The 18,333-nt window shown below is 44.4% G+C and overlaps 4 protein-coding genes across 6 annotated transcripts in view; 3 read left to right on the forward strand and 1 right to left on the reverse strand.

Moving 5' to 3' along the window:
* The window catches only part of LIX1L (limb and CNS expressed 1 like), a 19,600-nt gene extending 18,016 nt beyond the window's left edge, over positions 1-1,584 (forward strand). Inside the window, exon 6 of the mRNA XM_007459350.1 lies at positions 1-1,584. This exon is cut by the window's left edge and continues 664 nt beyond it. The gene's annotated coding sequence lies outside the window, so the exon portion shown is untranslated.
* Positions 1,585-4,612: 3,028 nt separating this feature from the next.
* Positions 4,613-6,341, forward strand: RBM8A (RNA binding motif protein 8A). 2 transcript variants are annotated; one of them, XM_007459352.1, is made up of 6 exons: positions 4,613-4,737; positions 5,015-5,074; positions 5,205-5,279; positions 5,457-5,593; positions 5,877-6,013; positions 6,125-6,336. In XM_007459352.1, the coding sequence occupies exons 1-6, from the start codon at positions 4,671-4,673 to the stop codon at positions 6,168-6,170; spliced, it is 522 nt and encodes a 173-aa protein (XP_007459414.1). In that variant the 5' UTR covers positions 4,613-4,670; the 3' UTR covers positions 6,171-6,336. The 2 variants fall into 2 exon arrangements, with proteins under 2 accessions (XP_007459414.1, XP_007459413.1); XM_007459351.1 differs by having other exon boundaries at positions 4,614-4,737; positions 5,202-5,279; positions 6,125-6,341.
* Positions 6,342-6,610: 269 nt separating this feature from the next.
* On the reverse strand, positions 6,611-11,134 carry LOC103074337 (putative gonadotropin-releasing hormone II receptor). The gene is given in 8 exon segments (XM_007459380.1): positions 6,611-7,023; positions 7,500-7,607; positions 7,610-7,647; positions 7,649-7,701; positions 10,636-10,728; positions 10,730-10,788; positions 10,791-10,858; positions 11,106-11,134. Coding segments are annotated over 8 exon segments (861 nt in total).
* Positions 11,135-11,792: 658 nt separating this feature from the next.
* Positions 11,793-17,861, forward strand: PEX11B (peroxisomal biogenesis factor 11 beta). Of its 2 annotated transcripts, none has more exons than XM_007459353.1 (4): positions 11,793-11,860; positions 12,853-12,968; positions 13,596-13,797; positions 16,653-17,861. In XM_007459353.1, exons 1-4 carry the CDS (start codon positions 11,805-11,807, stop codon positions 17,056-17,058), a joined length of 780 nt encoding a protein of 259 aa, XP_007459415.1. In that variant the 5' UTR covers positions 11,793-11,804; the 3' UTR covers positions 17,059-17,861. The 2 variants fall into 2 exon arrangements, with proteins under 2 accessions (XP_007459415.1, XP_007459416.1); XM_007459354.1 differs by lacking the exon at positions 11,793-11,860 and adding an exon at positions 11,954-12,051.
* Positions 17,862-18,333: the final 472 nt, after the last annotated feature.

Below are 18,333 nucleotides of genomic sequence, written 5' to 3' on the forward strand. Positions count from 1 at the left end.
CTCATTCCTGCTTTCTCTTGGACCCAACAGGACATGAAAATGAAGACTTCGGCTTTGGTTTCTCTTGAGCTGGGGCTACTTGGTACCAAGTTGTTCCTCCAGTAACTAGATATTTCCTAACCTACACCCCCCACCTCCACACCACTACCTTACTCCTCCTCTGCCTGCAAATGGTACTTCATTTTGGGGGCTTCCTTACTTTATTATTTGGAAGGAAGTGGAGATCTGGTTTCTTATTTTTAAAATCATTGCTGAGAAACTGCTCAGAAACAAGAGAGGGAGTATAAACAATCTGTAGGGGTTTAGCACCTATGTTGCTTCTGGGGCATGCATACCCTACCATACCAGTAGTCCAGATTTCCAGTATACTCTACTGAGGGGGTCAGGGCTGAAGTTGCTTACCTTTCAGTATTCTTTTTTTACTCCTCCTCCCCTGCTCACCTCGCTTAGTTAAGCCCTGGCTATAGACCTTCCTGCCTGCAGAGATTGGTAGAAGATAAAGCATATTTCCCTCCTTTTTCTCCTCCCATCGTTTTGCTCTTTGGAATCATTATCTGTCCAATTTGGTGAGGGCTATGTTCCTCCTACTTCCACGAAGTGGCTACTGTTTACGACCTTAGATGTATATACCTTAGATTCACATTTGTTTTCCCTCTTTTCTTTCCTCTTCCTCCACATTGATTATTAGAGCATGAGTTGATCAGAAAACTCATGAGATGAGACTTTGGCATTATGGCACTTCCTAATTGGAACCATGAGAGACTGCAGGAGGGGAAAAAGAATCAATGATCAGCTACCTGTGTTTTTAATACTATTCTCTTCCCCCACCTCTTTCCTGGGTAAAATAGGAGAGAAATGATCTGGAGTACAGCTAAAGCATTTCCCTTTGGGAGAATTTTTTGTAGGTCTCTCTAAGATATATTTTCTCCTTGTTTCTGTAATCACCTTTATACTATATTATAGCTCAGTGCACTTCCTAAACTGAGTTTGGGAAATTAATGTTCCTGCAATTACACTTTCCATTTAACAGTTATACACTTTGCTTTTAGAAATGGGTTAGGAAACAGGCTACCGTTTGCTCTTTTGGATCAGATAGGGAAAAGATGAAAGTCAGCTTTCTTGCTTTTGAAATCATCTTAGTGACCAGTACATATGGGATCAGAGGCAAGGAATCTAGCAACAATTGTATTGGTGCTTGAAAGGGATTTCCTTGAATTCTCCAAGCTCCATCTCTATATTCCATGAAGCACATGTAGGGTTGGAGCAGAGGCTCCTACATTAAATAATAGGTGTGTCTATTCAATTTTTATTGATATTTATAATCCAGATATCATAAACCCTCATTTCTCCTTTGCTCTTTTCTCTGGGAAGTGTTAAGGGGTGTTGAGTTATGGGAAGAACTTGTCTTCGCACCTCCTGGATTATTTTTCTCAAATACCAACCAGTAAGATCCCAAAGGACTTGAGAAAAATTGTTCCCTGATCTGTCTACTTTTGGTGTTAAAGTTTTACTTACCTTTTAGTACTTTCTATGTATTTTATATGTATAATTTTATACAATTAAAAATAGATTTTTGTCTAGTGAGCCAGATTGATTCTTTCTTGAGACCTATGTATCAGAGGAGCTCTAAAATGACCCTTTCTTTTATATATATATGAAAAAAGAACTTTTCTTAGTATTTTTTTGGTGGTAGAAATAAGGTTGTACTGCTGGGGGAAGGCATCTGCCTCCGCTTCTCCAGACATTTGAGGAGCCTGAATTTTGTTCTTGGCCCTTTCTCCTGAAGCTCTACCCATTCCGCTGGCAATCGCACCCACTATCATACAATGCTCAAAACTATTCCTCCCACCCCAAACTGTTTTTTTTTTTTTCTTTTGCGGTACGTGGGCCTCTCACTGTTGTGGCCTCTCCCGTTGCAGAGCACAGGCTCCGGACGCGCAGGCTCAGCGGCCATGGCTTACAGGCCCAGCCGCTCTGCGGTATGTGGGATCTTCCCGGACCGGGGCACTAACCCGTGTCCCCTGCATCGGCAGGTGGACTCTCAACCACTGCGCCACCAGGGAAGTCCCCCAAACTGTTTTGAGCTTTTATATCTATATTTCCACATATTGGACATTACCACCTGAATGACACAAGCTCTTTGAACTTACATATCTAAAATAAAACCATTTCTCCATACGTGCTCCTCTTTGACTCCCCAGATCTGCTATAGAAATTATCTGCCCAGCTACCTAAGCTAGAACCTCAGATCCATCCTCGATGCCTCCCTATTATCATCTAATCAGTCACTTATTGTTGAGTTTACTTTCTGTACAAACTTCCCAATCTGTTTTGTCCATATCTACTGTCTTAGTTCAGTCCTTTATCATCTCGGGGCTGGACCACTGCAGGAGCTTCCTAATTAGTCTCTACCTTCATTCTTAACATCCTCCACGCTACTATCAGATTTCTTTCTAAAATACTTAGGACTGTACCACTCCCTTGCTTAAACCATCACTTAGCTATTTGTACCTTTAGCAGCACTTCCCAAATTTTATATGTGAACCCTTGGTATTATCTGAGAAGATTTTAGGTGGTACATGGCCAAACATTTTCATTTTTACTAGTTATGCTTTTAGCTGAATTTGTAATAGAAAAATATGTTTTCCATTTATGGCAGTGATATTTAAATTTAGTGTAAATTTGTTTAAAACGCCAGTCTATTTAAGGAAAAAACACAAATTGAAAATAGTATGGGGGCTATTGGCAAATGTTAAAAATTATGAATACTAAAATATTGAATTAGAAAAATTTCTTGCCTATAGGGTAAGTTCCAAATCCTTAGCATGACATACAGTTTGGCCCTAAACTATATTTCCAGCTTTATTTCCTGATTACACAGCATCAGGCATACAGAATTTCTTGCCATTCTGATATTCATTCAATAATATTTACCAAATGTCTACTATGAACCAGGCACTGGTCTAAACTTTGAGGATAGTTGTACATAAGAATCTCTGCCATAAGGACTACATTCTAAGGGGAAACAGACAATAAACAAGTTAGAAAGTAAACAAGGTAATTAAAGATTTGAATTTAAGTTCTGTGAAGGAAATAAGAATGAAAGATAAGTAGAGAAGACCCCTCTGGGTGCCAGTAGTATCTCAGGGAGACCTACAGGACGGGGTTGAACTAGCCATGTGAAAAGCTGGAGCAAGAACATCAGGGACAGAGAGTTACAAAAAGTCCAGAGATGGGAAAGAGAAGAACATAGTTGAGGGAAAGTATAGGGAGAGCTTAATGGGTGAGAGGGAAGAATGGTGGTGGAAGAGTTTGGAGACATAGGCAGAGCAGGCTGTGTGAGTCTGAACTTTATTCTAAGTGCAAAAATAAATCAAATAAGGGTTTTTAGTAGAGATGTGACCAACTGATTTTTTAAAAGATCACACTACATACTGCAGAGAATGGATTAGTGTATCTTAGTCTCAATACAACTCCTTTGCCTGGAAAACTACCCAGACTTAAAGGCCAAGTTTAAATGGAAGCCCTCCCTTAAATGCACTCTCCTTACTTCCCATCCTATTAGAAACTTTCTTTGTATTGCCTTAGTGCGTTGTGATGGCAACGATCACTTTCATAATGTTATTATAAAGTGATTGTTGATAATGCAAGTATTTCCCCTTGTCTTGCTAGCACCTCTTCTAATATTAGACACACATATAGGCATTCATAACTGTTTGATTTAAAAAATAATAAATAAGTGAATATGCAGTCCACCATTGTTTGTGTAAGGCCTACGTCGGATTCCAGAATGTGGGGGCAATATTTTCCTTGCCTCAACTCCTGGGTTTTTAAACGTGAAATATCTGTACTATCCTCAAAGAAGCTAAAGCCCCTATTTTGTTTAAAGCCATGATTTTTTAATTCCCAGAGGTGGTAGGCACAGTTTGAGAGATGTTTAGTTTTATTTTTTTGGCCGCGCCAGGCAGCTTGCAGGATCTTAGTTCCCTGACCAGGGATTGAACCCAGCCTGCAGTGAAAGCAGGAGTCCTAACCACTGGACCACCGGGGAATTCCCAGAAAGATTATTTTTTAAAAAAGAAAAGTTGATATCTGTCTCATCAATCAACACGGACACCCAGGTCTGCTGATTTTCTGAGAGAGAAAGGCCATGCTGCAGTACGTTCCAGAAGCAGCTTCTTGAGGCAGCATTGCTGACCGAACAATTTTTTTTTTTTAATGCTTCCATCACAGATCCGGCTGCTCCTCGGAACAGTCTAGGCCTGCAAGTTTTTAGCGAAAAATCTTTCTTCAACTTCCATTTCCTGGAATGGAATGAAAAGAGACGAAAAGCAACCCTCTAATAAAATTAGGCTGGGCTCCACTGTCAGTAGTGTTTCTCGTTGTCTGCTCTAGGTAAGAGTAAGTCACTAACTCCGCCCACACCCCCAGCGTGTCCTACACGGGGCTGCCCCTTTCTGCTCGAGACCCGCTCAAGATGGCTACAGGAGCACTTCCGGTATCTTCCCAAAGTAGGCCCGCCTTCACTGCGTATTATTACCGCGCCGAGGGCAGGACTTAAGAGTTAGTTTTTAATTGGTCAACTTGACTGGAGACCTTTCCCATCGGCGACAGTTTCTCGAGGAGCCAAGTGCTTGAGCGCCACGGACGAGAGTTAGAGCTTAGGCAGGATGGCGGACGTACTGGATCTTCATGAGGCCGGCGGCGAGGATTTCGCCATGGATGAGGATGGGGACGGTGAGGACAGTGGAGGCGGCTGCGGGAAGCGGGGAAGGTGCGAGAGAAGGACGTATTAGGAAAATATATCTTTCTCCCCAGTAGGGAGGATGGGAGCCGGGGAACTGGGTTTCGGTTGGTTGGAGACTCCGCCCCCGATGGGAGGAATGGCGGCGGGCCGGGAAGGGACTGAACCTGGAGGTGGTGGGGTCTGGTTTCAGATAATGTCTTGGAAGGAGACTATTGTTGTAAGTAACTGTTATCTTTCTCACTTATTCTTTCGCTTCTGGGGCTGCAGAGAGCATCCACAAACTGAAAGAAAAAGCGAAGAAACGGAAGGGCCGTGGCTTTGGCTCCGGTGAGTGTTTGTGGGTGGAATGGGGTCTAGAATGGCGAGAGCGACAAGCTTTGGAGTCCCCATAAAGACTCATGGTGAACAGTGGGAGGAGGGGGATTTCCGGTGATCTCCTGTGTCTTTCTAATAGAAGAGGGGTCTCGAGCGCGGATGCGTGAGGATTATGACAGCGTGGAGCAGGATGGCGATGAACCCGGACCACAGCGCTGTAAGTAAATGGAGCCTGTCTGTAGAGAATTAGGGGCCAATGAAATAAAACCCAGTAGGAATGGGGTCAGAGGTAGCTTAACCAATCTCTGTGGAGTCTGCACACACTCTACTTCTGTGATCTTGCTTGAAGTTTTTCTTTCATGTGCTCAAACAACCTCCCTTCCTCCCCGAACAGCTGTTGAAGGTTGGATTCTTTTTGTTACTGGAGTCCATGAGGAAGCCACGGAAGAAGACATCCATGATAAATTTGCAGAGTATGGAGAAATAAAAAACATCCACCTCAACCTGGACAGACGTACAGGATATCTAAAGGTATTCTGAGTGATACTCCATTGCTTCTCTTCACCCATAACCCTTAGACAGCATTGGTAGTTCTCCCATGTTTGCTGTGGTTGGCCAAGATTAAAGTTAAAATAAAATGACTTTGGGGATTGATTTTGTTAGACATAGCAAAGAAACAGACAGACAAGTTGTATATATAATAGGGATATATGATGTACATTTTTTTTTAGAGTTTATGGATTTTTCTGTTTGAGTAGAAAAAAGCTTGATGGAATAGGAGAGTTTTGATAATCTGTCTTTTCACTTGTTCCAGGGGTATACTCTAGTTGAGTATGAAACATACAAGGAGGCCCAAGCTGCTATGGAAGGACTCAATGGCCAGGATTTGATGGGACAGCCGATCAGCGTAGACTGGTGTTTTGTTCGGGGTCCACCCAAGGGCAAAAGGAGGTAAAGTGGAGAGGGGAAACACTATCTTAGTGGAGGAAATATGAGCAAAACAGAATAAGGACATGGCATTATGTCCCTCTGATGGACCCTGCCCCTTTTCCTTCTCCCTAGAGGTGGCCGCAGACGCAGCAGGAGTCCAGACCGGAGGCGTCGCTGACCCATCCTCTGTTGTCCAGGTGTTCTCTCCAGAGATTCCGTTTGACTATGCAGCCTTGGAGAAATAGGGCTGGGGTGGAACTCACTGTGTCTATACTTAATCTCTTACCCTACCTGCTTAGTGTTTCTTTTGAGTTATGAATAAATGTCCAATTTTTGTTTTCTAAAATTACTTTCCTGTTCTAACATTGCAAGCTCTGAAGCACTATTTACAGTAAGACACTCTGGGTCACTGTGAAGATACTTCTTCCAGGGACTGAATTCTGTGTGAGTTTCTACATTAAATATAGTCTCAAGTCTCACCTAGGGTCAAAGTGGAAACGCTACTCAGTATTTCTTTTACGTGGAAGCTAAGGGAGCCAGGGGTACAAGTGAGATATTCTCATGATACTAGAGAATAATTATTCTGTTCTTATATATGCTCTCCTGAGCAAATGGATGTCATAGGAATGTCTCTTTTGTTTCTCCTGCCTTTCTTGCTGCCACATTTGTTTGTACTTTCATCTGTCTAAGGGTATGAATCTCCTGTTGGGGCATTCTCCCAGAAGCTCCTTCCCTGGAGGAGTCTATACTAAGTTCTTGGTGCCCTCTTTGGCAGCCAAGGGTGAAGGCCCCATAGAGGAGAGGATCCAGAGGAGCACTGAGGAGGCCAAAGAGGAAAAGGATGTGGCTGAGGCTGGGAGGCACTTCAGTTAGCATGGTGGGAGAGAACCAGTACCAAAGACCCAGCAGGTTATAAGATGTCCAGCAGAGGACGAAGGTCAGCAAGACAAGCAGGGCCAGTCGCAGACCCTGAAGATGAGCATGGGGGCGATTGTCTAAGGAGCAGTGGAGGGCAAATTCACCGGCAGGGGCTGGGAACTTAGAAAATACAGAACCACTCAGCTTCTGAGTTGATGGATGGGCAGAAATAGTGAGATGGAGCTCTCCCCTTATAAGGAAGAGAATGGTGAAAGCCTTCTTTCCCTTCCCAACCTGGGACTATACGCTCCCCTCCCACGAGAGATTATGACAGACGTGCTGCAAAAAAGGTTTCGATTGAGGTGCTGTTGTGTTACATGAAGCTACAAAGTCTATTTGAAGTCTTGTTGGTGTCTAAGAGCAAAGGAATACTGACCACCCTTCTCCTTAATTCTTGCCCAGCTACCTCCAGAGAATGATGGCTGGTGGCTGGTTAGAACTGAAGGCATTCAATAAAGTTATGTGCAGCATCAGCTGCTAGAGATACGGTTAGCAACTCACTTTTGGTTTGATAGATAGCTATCAAATTTATGAGGCTAGAGGCAATAGATTTAGGGTACGGGTTAGGGCCTGGGGGTTGGGATCTCACCATGGTTCCCCTTCCTTGTCCGGGGACTGGACACACTGAGGACAGTGCGGCTATAGCAGACGGTCATGGCAGTCAGTGGCAGCAGAAAGAGGCAGCAGAAGGTGAAGAGGTGGTCTCTTGCCATCAAGCCTTGAAGCTGCCTTTGGTGACACTGAGTGAAGGGGACTGGACCAGCTCAGCGGACGGTGTGGAACAGGAACAGCTGGAGTGGAGTCAAGGACTATTAGAACTGGTCTCCCTTTCCCCTCCCATACCAACCAACCCACCAGTTCAACACTATCTCTTCCCAATTCATTTTTTTTTTTTTAATGAGGTTGTTGAGAAAACTTGGGAGCTAATACAGTGCATAATCCCAGTTCGTTCTTAATTTCCTGCAGTGCTGAGTAATGGTACATCCATGGTGCCATATTTAAAAGGTTAGGAATGTATCTTGAAAATTCCTATCTTCCTCTTAGGCTATGTTTGTTAAATCTGGGACTTAAAGAACCCTGTCTTCTCAAGTACTGTTCTAACATTGCATTTTATCAAAGGATATCTCTACCACCTCACCAACATTTTTTTTTTCTCACCATTTTTAGCTGAAATTATCTGTGATTCTGTGGAAAAAAGAAATCTTGTGTAAAATGGGTGCTGCTAAAATTTCAGGCCATTTTGCAGTCACTGTGTAAAGTGACCTGTAGTAATAGTCATGTGTACAACTATAATGGTGAAACAACGTTAAATAATAAAATTTAACATTTTCCAAATGCTGTTGGCTGCCCCTTCTCCTTTTTGGTAAACTGCTGGGTTTTTGGTTTGAATCAGTAATGAGTATTTTTCAGTTGAGAGCTTCAGGGTTAGTACCTTGGTTTCAGGTAAGGTAGATTGAGTCACTACTAATTTGATAAAAGGCAAGCTTAGTAGGTATCAAATTTCTAGATACAAGGAAGGCATTTGGAAAGTGATTTCAGCAGGCATGAGGGACTTTTAGGAAAGGTGAATAGTATGGGCCACAGACATACAATTTTATGAACTGCTTGGAGTTATGATCAGGCTATTCTGAGGTAGTTGGGAAGTGGTCTTTCCTTTTCCCCTATCTTGAGTCCATATGTTTCTGGCCGTTTTCTTGGGGGGTGGGGGTGCGATTTTGCACCATGCCTAGAAATACCTGACAGGTTGTGAGAAGGGGTTTAAAAATAGGCAGGACTTCCTTGGTGGCGTAGAAGACTCCACGCTCCCAGTGCAGGGGGCAGGGTTTGATCCCTGGTCAGGCAACTAGATCCCACATGCATGCCACAATTAAGGGGCCCGCCTGCCGCTACTAAGACCTGGCACAACCAAATTAATTAATTAATTAATTTAAAAAATAGGCAAGTCTCCTGGACTTATGTTTTGGTCCATAGCTCTACCTCTGACTCTCCTTTCCCTATTTTATGTGCAATTTACCTACTGTAGAAGTCTTTACCTCTGATACTTGAAAACTTGAGTCTACAAAAATAATTTCTAACTACACCAATATTCCCTTTACCATACTAAGAATTTTTTATTGACACTAATATTTTAAATGCAACATGGGCAATGCAGAATTTATACAAGAGGTCGCTAATTTAGAGCCCAAAATAACACCTTTTGCACCTGAATCATGTTACCGTCAGTTTGCTATTGAAGCAAATAGAGATTGCATTGTTGTTGTTGGATTGTCAGGCTCTAAGAAAGGATGAAATGCATCTCCTATTCCATAATCTTGTGGCCTATATATTTCAAGTGATTTATCCAAAGTCATCCAGCTAGTTAGTGGTAGAGCCTAGACTCAGGAAAAACAGAGCAAAGTAATACAAACAACAAAAGCAATCCTAATTCTAATTCCCAGTCCACATCTAAAATTTGCTTCATATAAACCCAACTAATTCCTTTTGCACTGAGACAACATGCTGCTTTTTAAAACTTTGGGTAGCAGAGGTCCTGTTTGCAACATATTGTTGGAAGCAATATTTTTTGTTTGTCTTAGAACTGCAGTCAGACTAACTGTTGTTAGTTATATTTCTAATATTTGAGGATTTAAGGATCAAATCTTAAATCTGACTCTGTAATGCATTATTCCAGAGACAAATTTTAGCCCTCTCCCTGACAATCCTAACCCTAGACTCAGAGATGCTGCTTTACACCCTCCTCCCAGATGGTGGTAGTGGTTTTGGTTTTTTTGAAGAAATTGCTTCATATTTAGCTTTTTTTTTCTAGATTTCTAGTTCATTTTCAATATTGAGATTTGATTACTTGGTACTCAAGTTAAGATGCTCCCTTTTGTTCCAGTTTTGACACCCACAATAAAGCTAGAGTAAAAAATACAAATCTGATTATGTCATTCTCCACCTTTTACTTTAGTGTCTCTCCACTACCCTCAGGATAAAGTACAAGCTTAATATTTGTGATCTGGTTCTTCCTTCCCCTCCAGGCTCATTACTCACCATTTTCTAGTCCTCAACATTAGCTGCAGCTTCTTTGAGATCATCCACCCTCCACCTTCTCCAGCATTCCTCCTGCTGTAATTTGTCTTAACACCTATCTTTCAAGAATCAAATTGTAACATCTCTGGGAAGTCAGGAAGCTTTCCCTGACTGTCCAAGAGTGGGTCTTGGACAGTTCTTTAGCTCCTTATGCTTACCTTTAGCATAATGTTTAACTGCACACTGTATTGTAATTGTGTACTAATTTGACTCTGCACTAGTCTATAAATTTCTTGAAGGCAGGACTTTGTTGCTGTGTCCTTGATAGAGCATTTGAACGCACCTGGGGGATGCACATTAGTTTCTGAATTGATGAATGAATGTACCACAAAGTTTTACCCAAAGCCCCTGATTTCACTGTCTTCTTAATGTCTTCCCATATATGTTTCCACCATGCCCTAGAGTTTTTCTGCAATAATCTGAAGAAGGTGGGACTCGGAGGAGGCAAAGAGGTGGAAGCCAAGTGTAGTAAAAACAAAGGCTCTTAATAGAAGTACAAATTAACATGCAATGATCTTAACTTGCAAGAGAGCAGAGGCCCACGCTGAGGATTAACGGTGACCACGGCCAAGCACACCCCTTGAATCCGAAGGCTCCTGTTGTGTACCCAAATTCTTGTCCAGTCTAGCCCTGAGTTCCGACAAGTCACTCACCTTCCAGGCAAGCGGGAAAACGAGTACCCAGGCTGCTCCCAGAAGTTTCCTTCCAGTTGAGCAGGGTCCAAGCGGGTGGAGTACGGCTGCCTGGCTGGTGGTCGAGCCCAATGACCACAGGCAGGAAAGCTGCGGCATACATGGCCATTAGTTCAGGAACATGAGTGTCCGACATGCGATGTCCCCGGCCAGCCATTGAACAGTGATATTCCTGGTGGCATAACTATATCTAGGGTCATAACCACAAAAGTGACCAGTAAGTCGGCAGCTGCTAAATGGGCAAAGAGTCGTCTTACCGGAGAGGGGCGGAGCTGGCTGGGTTGCGGCCGTGGCACTGACCACAGCAGGGCCAGGTTCCTCCAGCCGAAGAAACAAACAGCGCAACATTCACTCCCACTCGGACCTTGGCGGCAGCTGAGAAGGTGAGCAGCTCTGCGCCCTCCACCTCTACTCCTGATCCCGCTGCTGACCCCCAAGGGGTGCCGTTGCCTGCCGACATAGTGACCTGGAAGGGAAAGGGGTAGGGGGATGAAGTGTGGGTTTGAAGAGGTTAGCTGCGTCCACTGTTTCTTCTCTCTCCTTTTAAGAATATGAGTTGGGTATTTTGCGAATTTCGTCCACTAAAGCCTCTGTCTCTGGAGACTCTCCGTCTGTATTCTGGAGGTCACCTGTCCAACTGTCAGGGTCCTGCAGGGAACAGGGATCTGGTGCTGGCTTCTACTTCCATAGACTTCTTTAGCCCCTAGAGCCCTGGATTCGGTTGGAGCGTGCGAGTGAGTGTGTGTGTGTTGGGGGTGTTCTGCTGGAAACACCCCAGGGTTGGGGGCAACCCTATCCTAGCGGCGCCGTCTCGCTACGCCCGGACTCCTGCAAGCCCCGCCCTTGGTCCAGAATATTTAAAGAAGAATGTGCCTCTGGAGGTGTGCTTAGGAAACAGAGATCATCTGATTAGAGGACAAGGCGACGGAGACACGCACAAAAAACACGCAGGTATAGGCCCAGAGACAAGGGCTTCTCGTTCTGAAGTACCGCTTCAGGGGCCGGCTCCACTTCCTTTATTTTCTGATGATGTTTGTCCCTCGCGCGGCACCGTTGGGTCGTCCAGGAGGCGTGACTAGGGGCGGGAAGTGGGGCGGGAGCGAAGCTGTGGAGCCGGGGCTGCCGCTGTCATGGACGCCTGGGTCCGCTTCAGCGCTCAGAGCCAGGCCCGGGAGCGGCTGTGTAGGTGCGGCCCGAATAGGAATGGGGGGAGGGCGGGCAGAGGAAGACCTTCTTGAGGCGAGGTCAGTTCACACTATGGGGGTCATAAAGGGTCAGATCGGGCTACGGGGGCCCGGACGGACCGAGAGGGGCTGATTTGAGCCGGCCGTGAGGCCATGGTTCGTTTCTGCTCGCGGGAAAGATGGGGAAACTAAGGCACGAGTGGGCCGCTGAGGGTTATGTGTTCACATAAGACCAGCACTTTCCTCACTGGGCGATGGTGGAATGAGGAGCGTTCGCCCCGTGGCAGATAGCGACCTGGACTCTTCCCAGAGCGGAGGAGGCACTCCGAAGTTCCCGTGTCCCCTCACCCTACTGTCACCCGCTAGCTCCTCTGCCCCCGCCTTGCCTTCTAGTCTCAATTCATCTCAAGGGCCTGGAAAATCTCTTAGTTCACCTATTTTGAAGAATAACCTGTCCTCCAGCTATCCCCCACTCCCTCACATATCACATACATGCTCACACTGATGTGCTTGTGATGGACCCCCTGCCGCCTTCATTGTCCACTTCAGGCCTTACATTATCAGATCTCTTATTTCCTCAATTCGAAGTAGTGCTTCCCAACCCCTTCTAGGCTCCTTTTTATTCTTACGCCTGTCTCTTCCCCTGGCCTGGAGGAGAAACAGTGAGATATGGCCATGAAGAGGAGGAAAGGGAATGGTCACAAACAGGGGAAAGGGGAGTCCATACTTGCCGTTGTGGAGCACAGGCTCCGGACGCGCAGGCTCAGCGGCCATGGCTCACGGGCCCAGCCGCCCCGCGGCATGTGGGATCCTCCCGGACCGGGGCACGAACCCGTGTCCCCTGCATCAGCCCGTGTCCTCTGCATCAGCAGGCGGACTCTCAATCACTGCGCCACCAGGGAAGCCCCATCCTTGCCTTCTGAAGTACATTTTTGAGGGGGAGAGGAGGGAGGTCTCCACCTTACCTTACCTCTCTCTCCTCTCTCTCCTCCAGGGCCGCCCAGTATGCTTGCTCCCTTCTTGGCCATGCACTGCAGAAACATGGGGCGAGTTCTGAGTTACAGAAACAGATTCGACAACTGGAGGGTCATCTGAGCCTAGGGAGAAAGCGTAAGTAATTGTGCCTTTCCTTTTATTACCTCAACACTTCCTCCATCCCCAGCTATTCTTCCTTAGTCCCTCCTTGTTTTTGACCTCTGCCGATTCTCCCTCATTTGCCTCTGCCCGTATCCTCTGCAAGCCTCCCGATTGAGGTGAGAGAGCAGGTGTAAGAGTAATGAAGGATTGGAAAGAATGAGGCAAATTTGAGAAAACTAAACTGGGACACAAATTAATAAAAATTGGATGTAAAAAAAAAAAAAAAAATTGAACTGGGCTTCCCTGGTGGCGCAGTGCTTGAGAGTCCGCCTGCCGATGCAGGAGACGCGGGTTCGTGCCCCGTTTCGGGAAGATCCCACATGCCGCGGAGCGGCTGGGCCCGTGAGCCATGGCCGCTGAGCCTGCGCGTCCGGAGCCTGTGCTCCGCAAATGGGAGAGGCCACAACAGTGAGAGGCCCGCATAACGCAAGAAAAAAAAAAAAATTGAACTATTTCTACTCTTTTTTAAAAAAATTGTTTATTATTGTTTCTATCACTTGCTCGACTTTCACTCTCTTGCTTTCTCTCTTTTTCTGTGTCTTGCTCTCTGTTTGCCTCTCTACTTTCAAATCCTTCCTTTTCTTTGCTAATCCCCACAAGTTCTACGCCTCGGTAACTCAGCAGATGCCCTTGAGTCAGCCAAACAAGCTGTGCACCTATCAGATGTTGTCCTGAGATTCTGCATCACTGTTAGTCACCTCAATAGAGCCTTGTACTTCGCCTGTGACAATGTCCTGTGGGCTGGAAAGTCTGGACTTGCTCCCCGTGTGGATCAGGAGAAGTGGGCCCAGCGTTCATTCAGGTTTGATATCCTTTTATCCTACAAGACCTATCGTATTCTCCAGACTGCATAGCTTGCCGTTCATGAGAGAATGATCTTTTAGGGTCTTCCCATAATATACACATCTTAATCACTTGGCTTCTAACCTTCATTTAGATCTTAAACCATCAGAGAATAATGAATGGGGGCAGATGGAAGACAGATGCTCTTTCATGATGAATGACTAAGATTGGACAAGACTAGATATTCATTACATTGCTTTAATTCCGCTTTTGTCTATACCACAGGTTTATGCCCCTCACTGCTTACTCGTTCATTCATTCATTCTAAAAATACTTAGTAGCTTCTTACTATGAGCCAGGGAATAAAGCAAAGAGCCAAAGAGCTATGGTTCCTGCTCTCATGAAGCTTCTAGTCTAGTGGGGGGAGTCAGATATTAAAACAAATAATCACCAAACCAAATACCTGTGGGAAGTACAGGGTGTTATGAGATACATAACAGGGGGAGCTAATTTAGATTGAAAGGTCAGAGAAGAACTCTTAGAGAAAATTAAATTTTATTTCAGACCTGATGTCTGAGTAGAAGTTATACAAAGCAAACAGTAGCAGAGAAGACCATTCCAAACAGAAAATAGCTCATTCTAAGGCCTTGAACCAAGAAAAACTTCATGGAATTAGAGCAGTAGAAAGAAAGCCAGTGTGGTGGACGGTATTGAGTAAGGGCATAAGTTCAAACTGGACAGGTAGACATGGGCCAGATCATTCATGCAAGGACTTCTAGGTAATGGTAGGATTTTTTTCATTTAGTTTTGTTTAAATTTTATCCTAAGTACAATGGTTTCTAAGTAGGGGTGTGACATGATTCAAATTGCATATAAAGAAGATCCCTCTTGCTGTAGCGCGGTAAATGGATTGCAGTAATGCTAAAGAGGAGAAGATGCCCTAATATGGCCAAGAAATGATGTTGGCTTGGACTAAGGAGCAGGCTGTAATGAAGGTGGAAAGGAATATGATTTGGGAATAAAATGATCTCTATACATATTATTTGTTTCCCTACGATTTGCTTTGTTATTTTACATTATATTAGCATCTTTCCATCTCCACTTATGTCTCTCTTTTCTTTTCATCTTTCTCAGTGATTACAGTTATAACAAGACTTATGGTGTATGAAGGGTGGGGGCAGAGGCATGGCTGGAGTGGTATGGAAAAGCAACTCCCTAGAAGAGTTTATATGCCGTGTTTATACTTTTATTCAGTAAATATTTATTCGGCTCTTACTATGTGCTAGGCACTGGTCTAGACAAAGGGATACAGTGGTAAAGACAACATCCCTGCTCCTATGGAGCTTACATTGTAATGGGAGGGGACAAAGAAACAATAAATAAGAAAAACATCAGAGAGTGGTAAGTGCTGTGCAGGAAATTAAAATAGGGTCATGTGATAGACAGTAGTAAATGGTTTGCTACTTTAGAATCGAGGGTCAGAGAAGTCTTCTCTGAAGAGGTGACATGTAAGCTCAGACCTAAAGTGCAAGGAAGAGCCAGCCATTTGAAGATTTTGGAGAGAGATTATTCCAGGTTGAGGGACGAGGTAGTGTAAAGGTCCTAAAGCAGGAACAAGCTTAATGGGATCAAAATACAGAAAGAAACCAATGTGGCTGGAGCATAGTGATTGAAGGAAAGAATGGTACAAGACGGAATTAGAGAGGCAGGGTCAGATGTTGAGTTCTGTAAGCCTGTCTAAGGTATTTTATTCTAAATGTGATAGGAAGGAAACCACAGAGAGTTTTAAGAAAGTGTATAATGTGATTTACGTTTATGCCAGCTGCTATATGAAACTAGATTCTTGTGGGTGGGGGACAAGAGTAGCAGTGGAGAAACCAGTTAAAAGACTAAAGCAAGAGATGATGGTAGCTTAGACTGTGGTGGTGGAGTACAATAGATAGATGTGGATTCAGGATATTATGTATTAGAGGTAGGACAGTTATATTGAATACAGACCACTGTTGTCAGAATGGATTAAAAATCAAAAAACGTAGACTGTTCTTAAGGAATTTATAATCTAACACATTTGGCAAGCTTGGCGTCATTTTTTTGTTTGTTCACTTTAACAAAAGTATTGGATTTAAATGGTCTATGTGTTTGAGTCTTTGAAACAACTGAAGCTGTTTTTTTTTTATAAATTTATTTATTTTATTATTTTATTTTATTTATTTATTGTTTCTGGCTGCGTTGGGTCTTCATTGCTGTGCGCGGGCTTTTCTCTGGTTGGGGCGAGTGGGGGCTACTCTTCATTGCGGTTCACGGACTTCTCATTGTGGTGGCTTCTCTTGTTGCAGAACACGGGCTCTAGGAGCACGGGCTTCAGTAGTTGTGGCACGTGGGCTCAGTAGTTGTGGCTCGCGGGCTCTAGAGCACAGGCTCAGTAGTTGTGGCACGTGGGCTTAATTACTCCGCACCTGTGGGATCTTCCCGGATCAGGGATCGAACCTGTGTCCCCTGCACTGGCAGGCGGATTCTCAACCACTGCATCACCAGGGAAGCCCTGAAGGTGTTCTTTTAAAAATTTTTGCATTATTGTAGTTCAAGTTGAATGTGTGTATGCTAATGGGTTGCCAAGTGGAAAAGTGAAATATGAGGTTGATGTTGGAATATTTCATGATGCTCATTATTGTAAGCCAGAATCTTAAGGTACACATAAACTCATTAGTTACAGAAAGGTGGAAGGACATTTCTAATAGTGGGTAATAACATTCACTTCTGGTATTCTAATATGTAATCCTTTTGCACTACGGGGGAAAAAAGTTTAAATGTTCTGTTGGATATGCTAAGTGGGTATATGTATCTGTACTGACCTTTCTCCCCTGTGTATCCCAGGTACTATCTGTTTTCCCTCATCATGAATTTGAGTCGTGATGCTTATGAGATTCGCCTACTGATGGAACAAGAGTCTTCAGCTTGTAGTCGGCGACTGAAGGGTTCTGGAGGAGGAGTCCCAGGAGGAATTGAAACTGGGGGACCTGGAGGTCCAGGGGCTCCAGGAGGAGGTCTGCCCCAGGTGGCTCTGAAGCTTCGGCTCCGAGTCTTGCTCCTGGCTCGGGTCCTTCGAGGTCATCCCCCTCTCCTGCTGGATGTGGTCAGAAATGCCTGTGATCTCTTCATTCCACTGGACAAACTAGGCCTCTGGCGCTGTGGTCCTGGAATTGTGGGACTTTGTGGCCTCGTGTCCTCCATCCTGTCTATTCTCACCCTAATCTGCCCTTGGCTCCAACTCAAGCCCTGATATTCTGGTACAGGATAAGGAGGGGATCTGAATTGGTGAGATGGAATTTTAGATTGTCCCCATGTACCGGCCTCATTCTAACTCCACTCCTTGGTTAAAGCTAAAATCCAGAGATTTGGGAGTAAGAGGGAGGAGCTTTGGGGAAGATGAGGTGAGGAGAGGTGACTTGTGAAGTCACTTGGATGATTCACATGTTCAGATCTGCTGGAGCTTTTGTTCTTTTCCTCCTTCATTGCATTGTCTGTGTCTCTCTTGAATCTTTTTACTGTCTCTTAAGTCTATTTAAGATTCTGTCTCTGTATCTCTTTTGTACCTTCTCAGTCCCCTGTCCTAGGAATTTAATCAGCAGGATTACTTTTTGGTATGGGAGGTAGAAGGTATGGTCTATAAGGTTCTAACTGCCTTCTTCTTTTTCCTCACAAAGGTGACTTGTGGCCGTTATTTTCCCCTTCAGACTCCAGATTATAATTTTGAAGGCTTTATGTCCCAGTGGACTCTTCCCACATGCACCAGAAGTAGTTTCTTGCTTCCTTTTCCTCTCTCATGTCTACCTCACCAACCTTTCTCGTGATTTGCCCTTACCTTTCCCTCCACTCACACCTGCAGGTTTCTGCTTACACTTTGATTTCACGGCCTTGTTCTAGCCTTTCCATACCCCTTCTTTGCCTATCCAGAATGATGCTATGTTTAGCATCTTGTTGTAAATATTGTACAGTGATTCTGTGTAAATAGCTGAGGCCCAAGCCCATGATGGATAGCAAAGCCTTCCAGGTTAGCAAATTAAAGGTCAATTTGCTCATTGATGTTTGGTCTGGTCCCATGTGTTCTGGTCATCTGAGGCCCCTGTTTCTGTCACTATGGTTTGGGTTTTCCATAGGATTAGCCACTGGCATCATTACCCACAGACTTTTATTGAGCATCTACAGTATGTAGGGCATAATACTAAGTGGTAGAGATACAGAAAGCTAAGAGGCCGCATGGTCCCAACTTCAGAAGTTTATAGCTTAGTTGAGGAGATGGGGGTCTAATGTTAAAGTAATAATACTGATTCCACAAAGCATACCCCATACCAGTTCATGGTTTATAGTTCCTCCAAAAACTATAATGCCATAAGGCAGCATAGGCTAAGAGTCACAAACAGAACTAAGTGGAATGGAGATGGTAAGTCTTGGTTTGTGGGTGGGCTGTGTCTTCACATGTTGGGACTCTGAGTAGGTGGGGAAATGATATCACTGTTATCAGCTCTTTCATTTTCCATATTCCAGGTTGAGATAA

Source organism: Lipotes vexillifer, unplaced genomic scaffold, assembly GCF_000442215.2.
Source record: "Lipotes vexillifer unplaced genomic scaffold, Lipotes_vexillifer_v1.1 scaffold773, whole genome shotgun sequence".
NCBI lineage: Eukaryota > Metazoa > Chordata > Mammalia > Artiodactyla > Lipotidae > Lipotes > Lipotes vexillifer.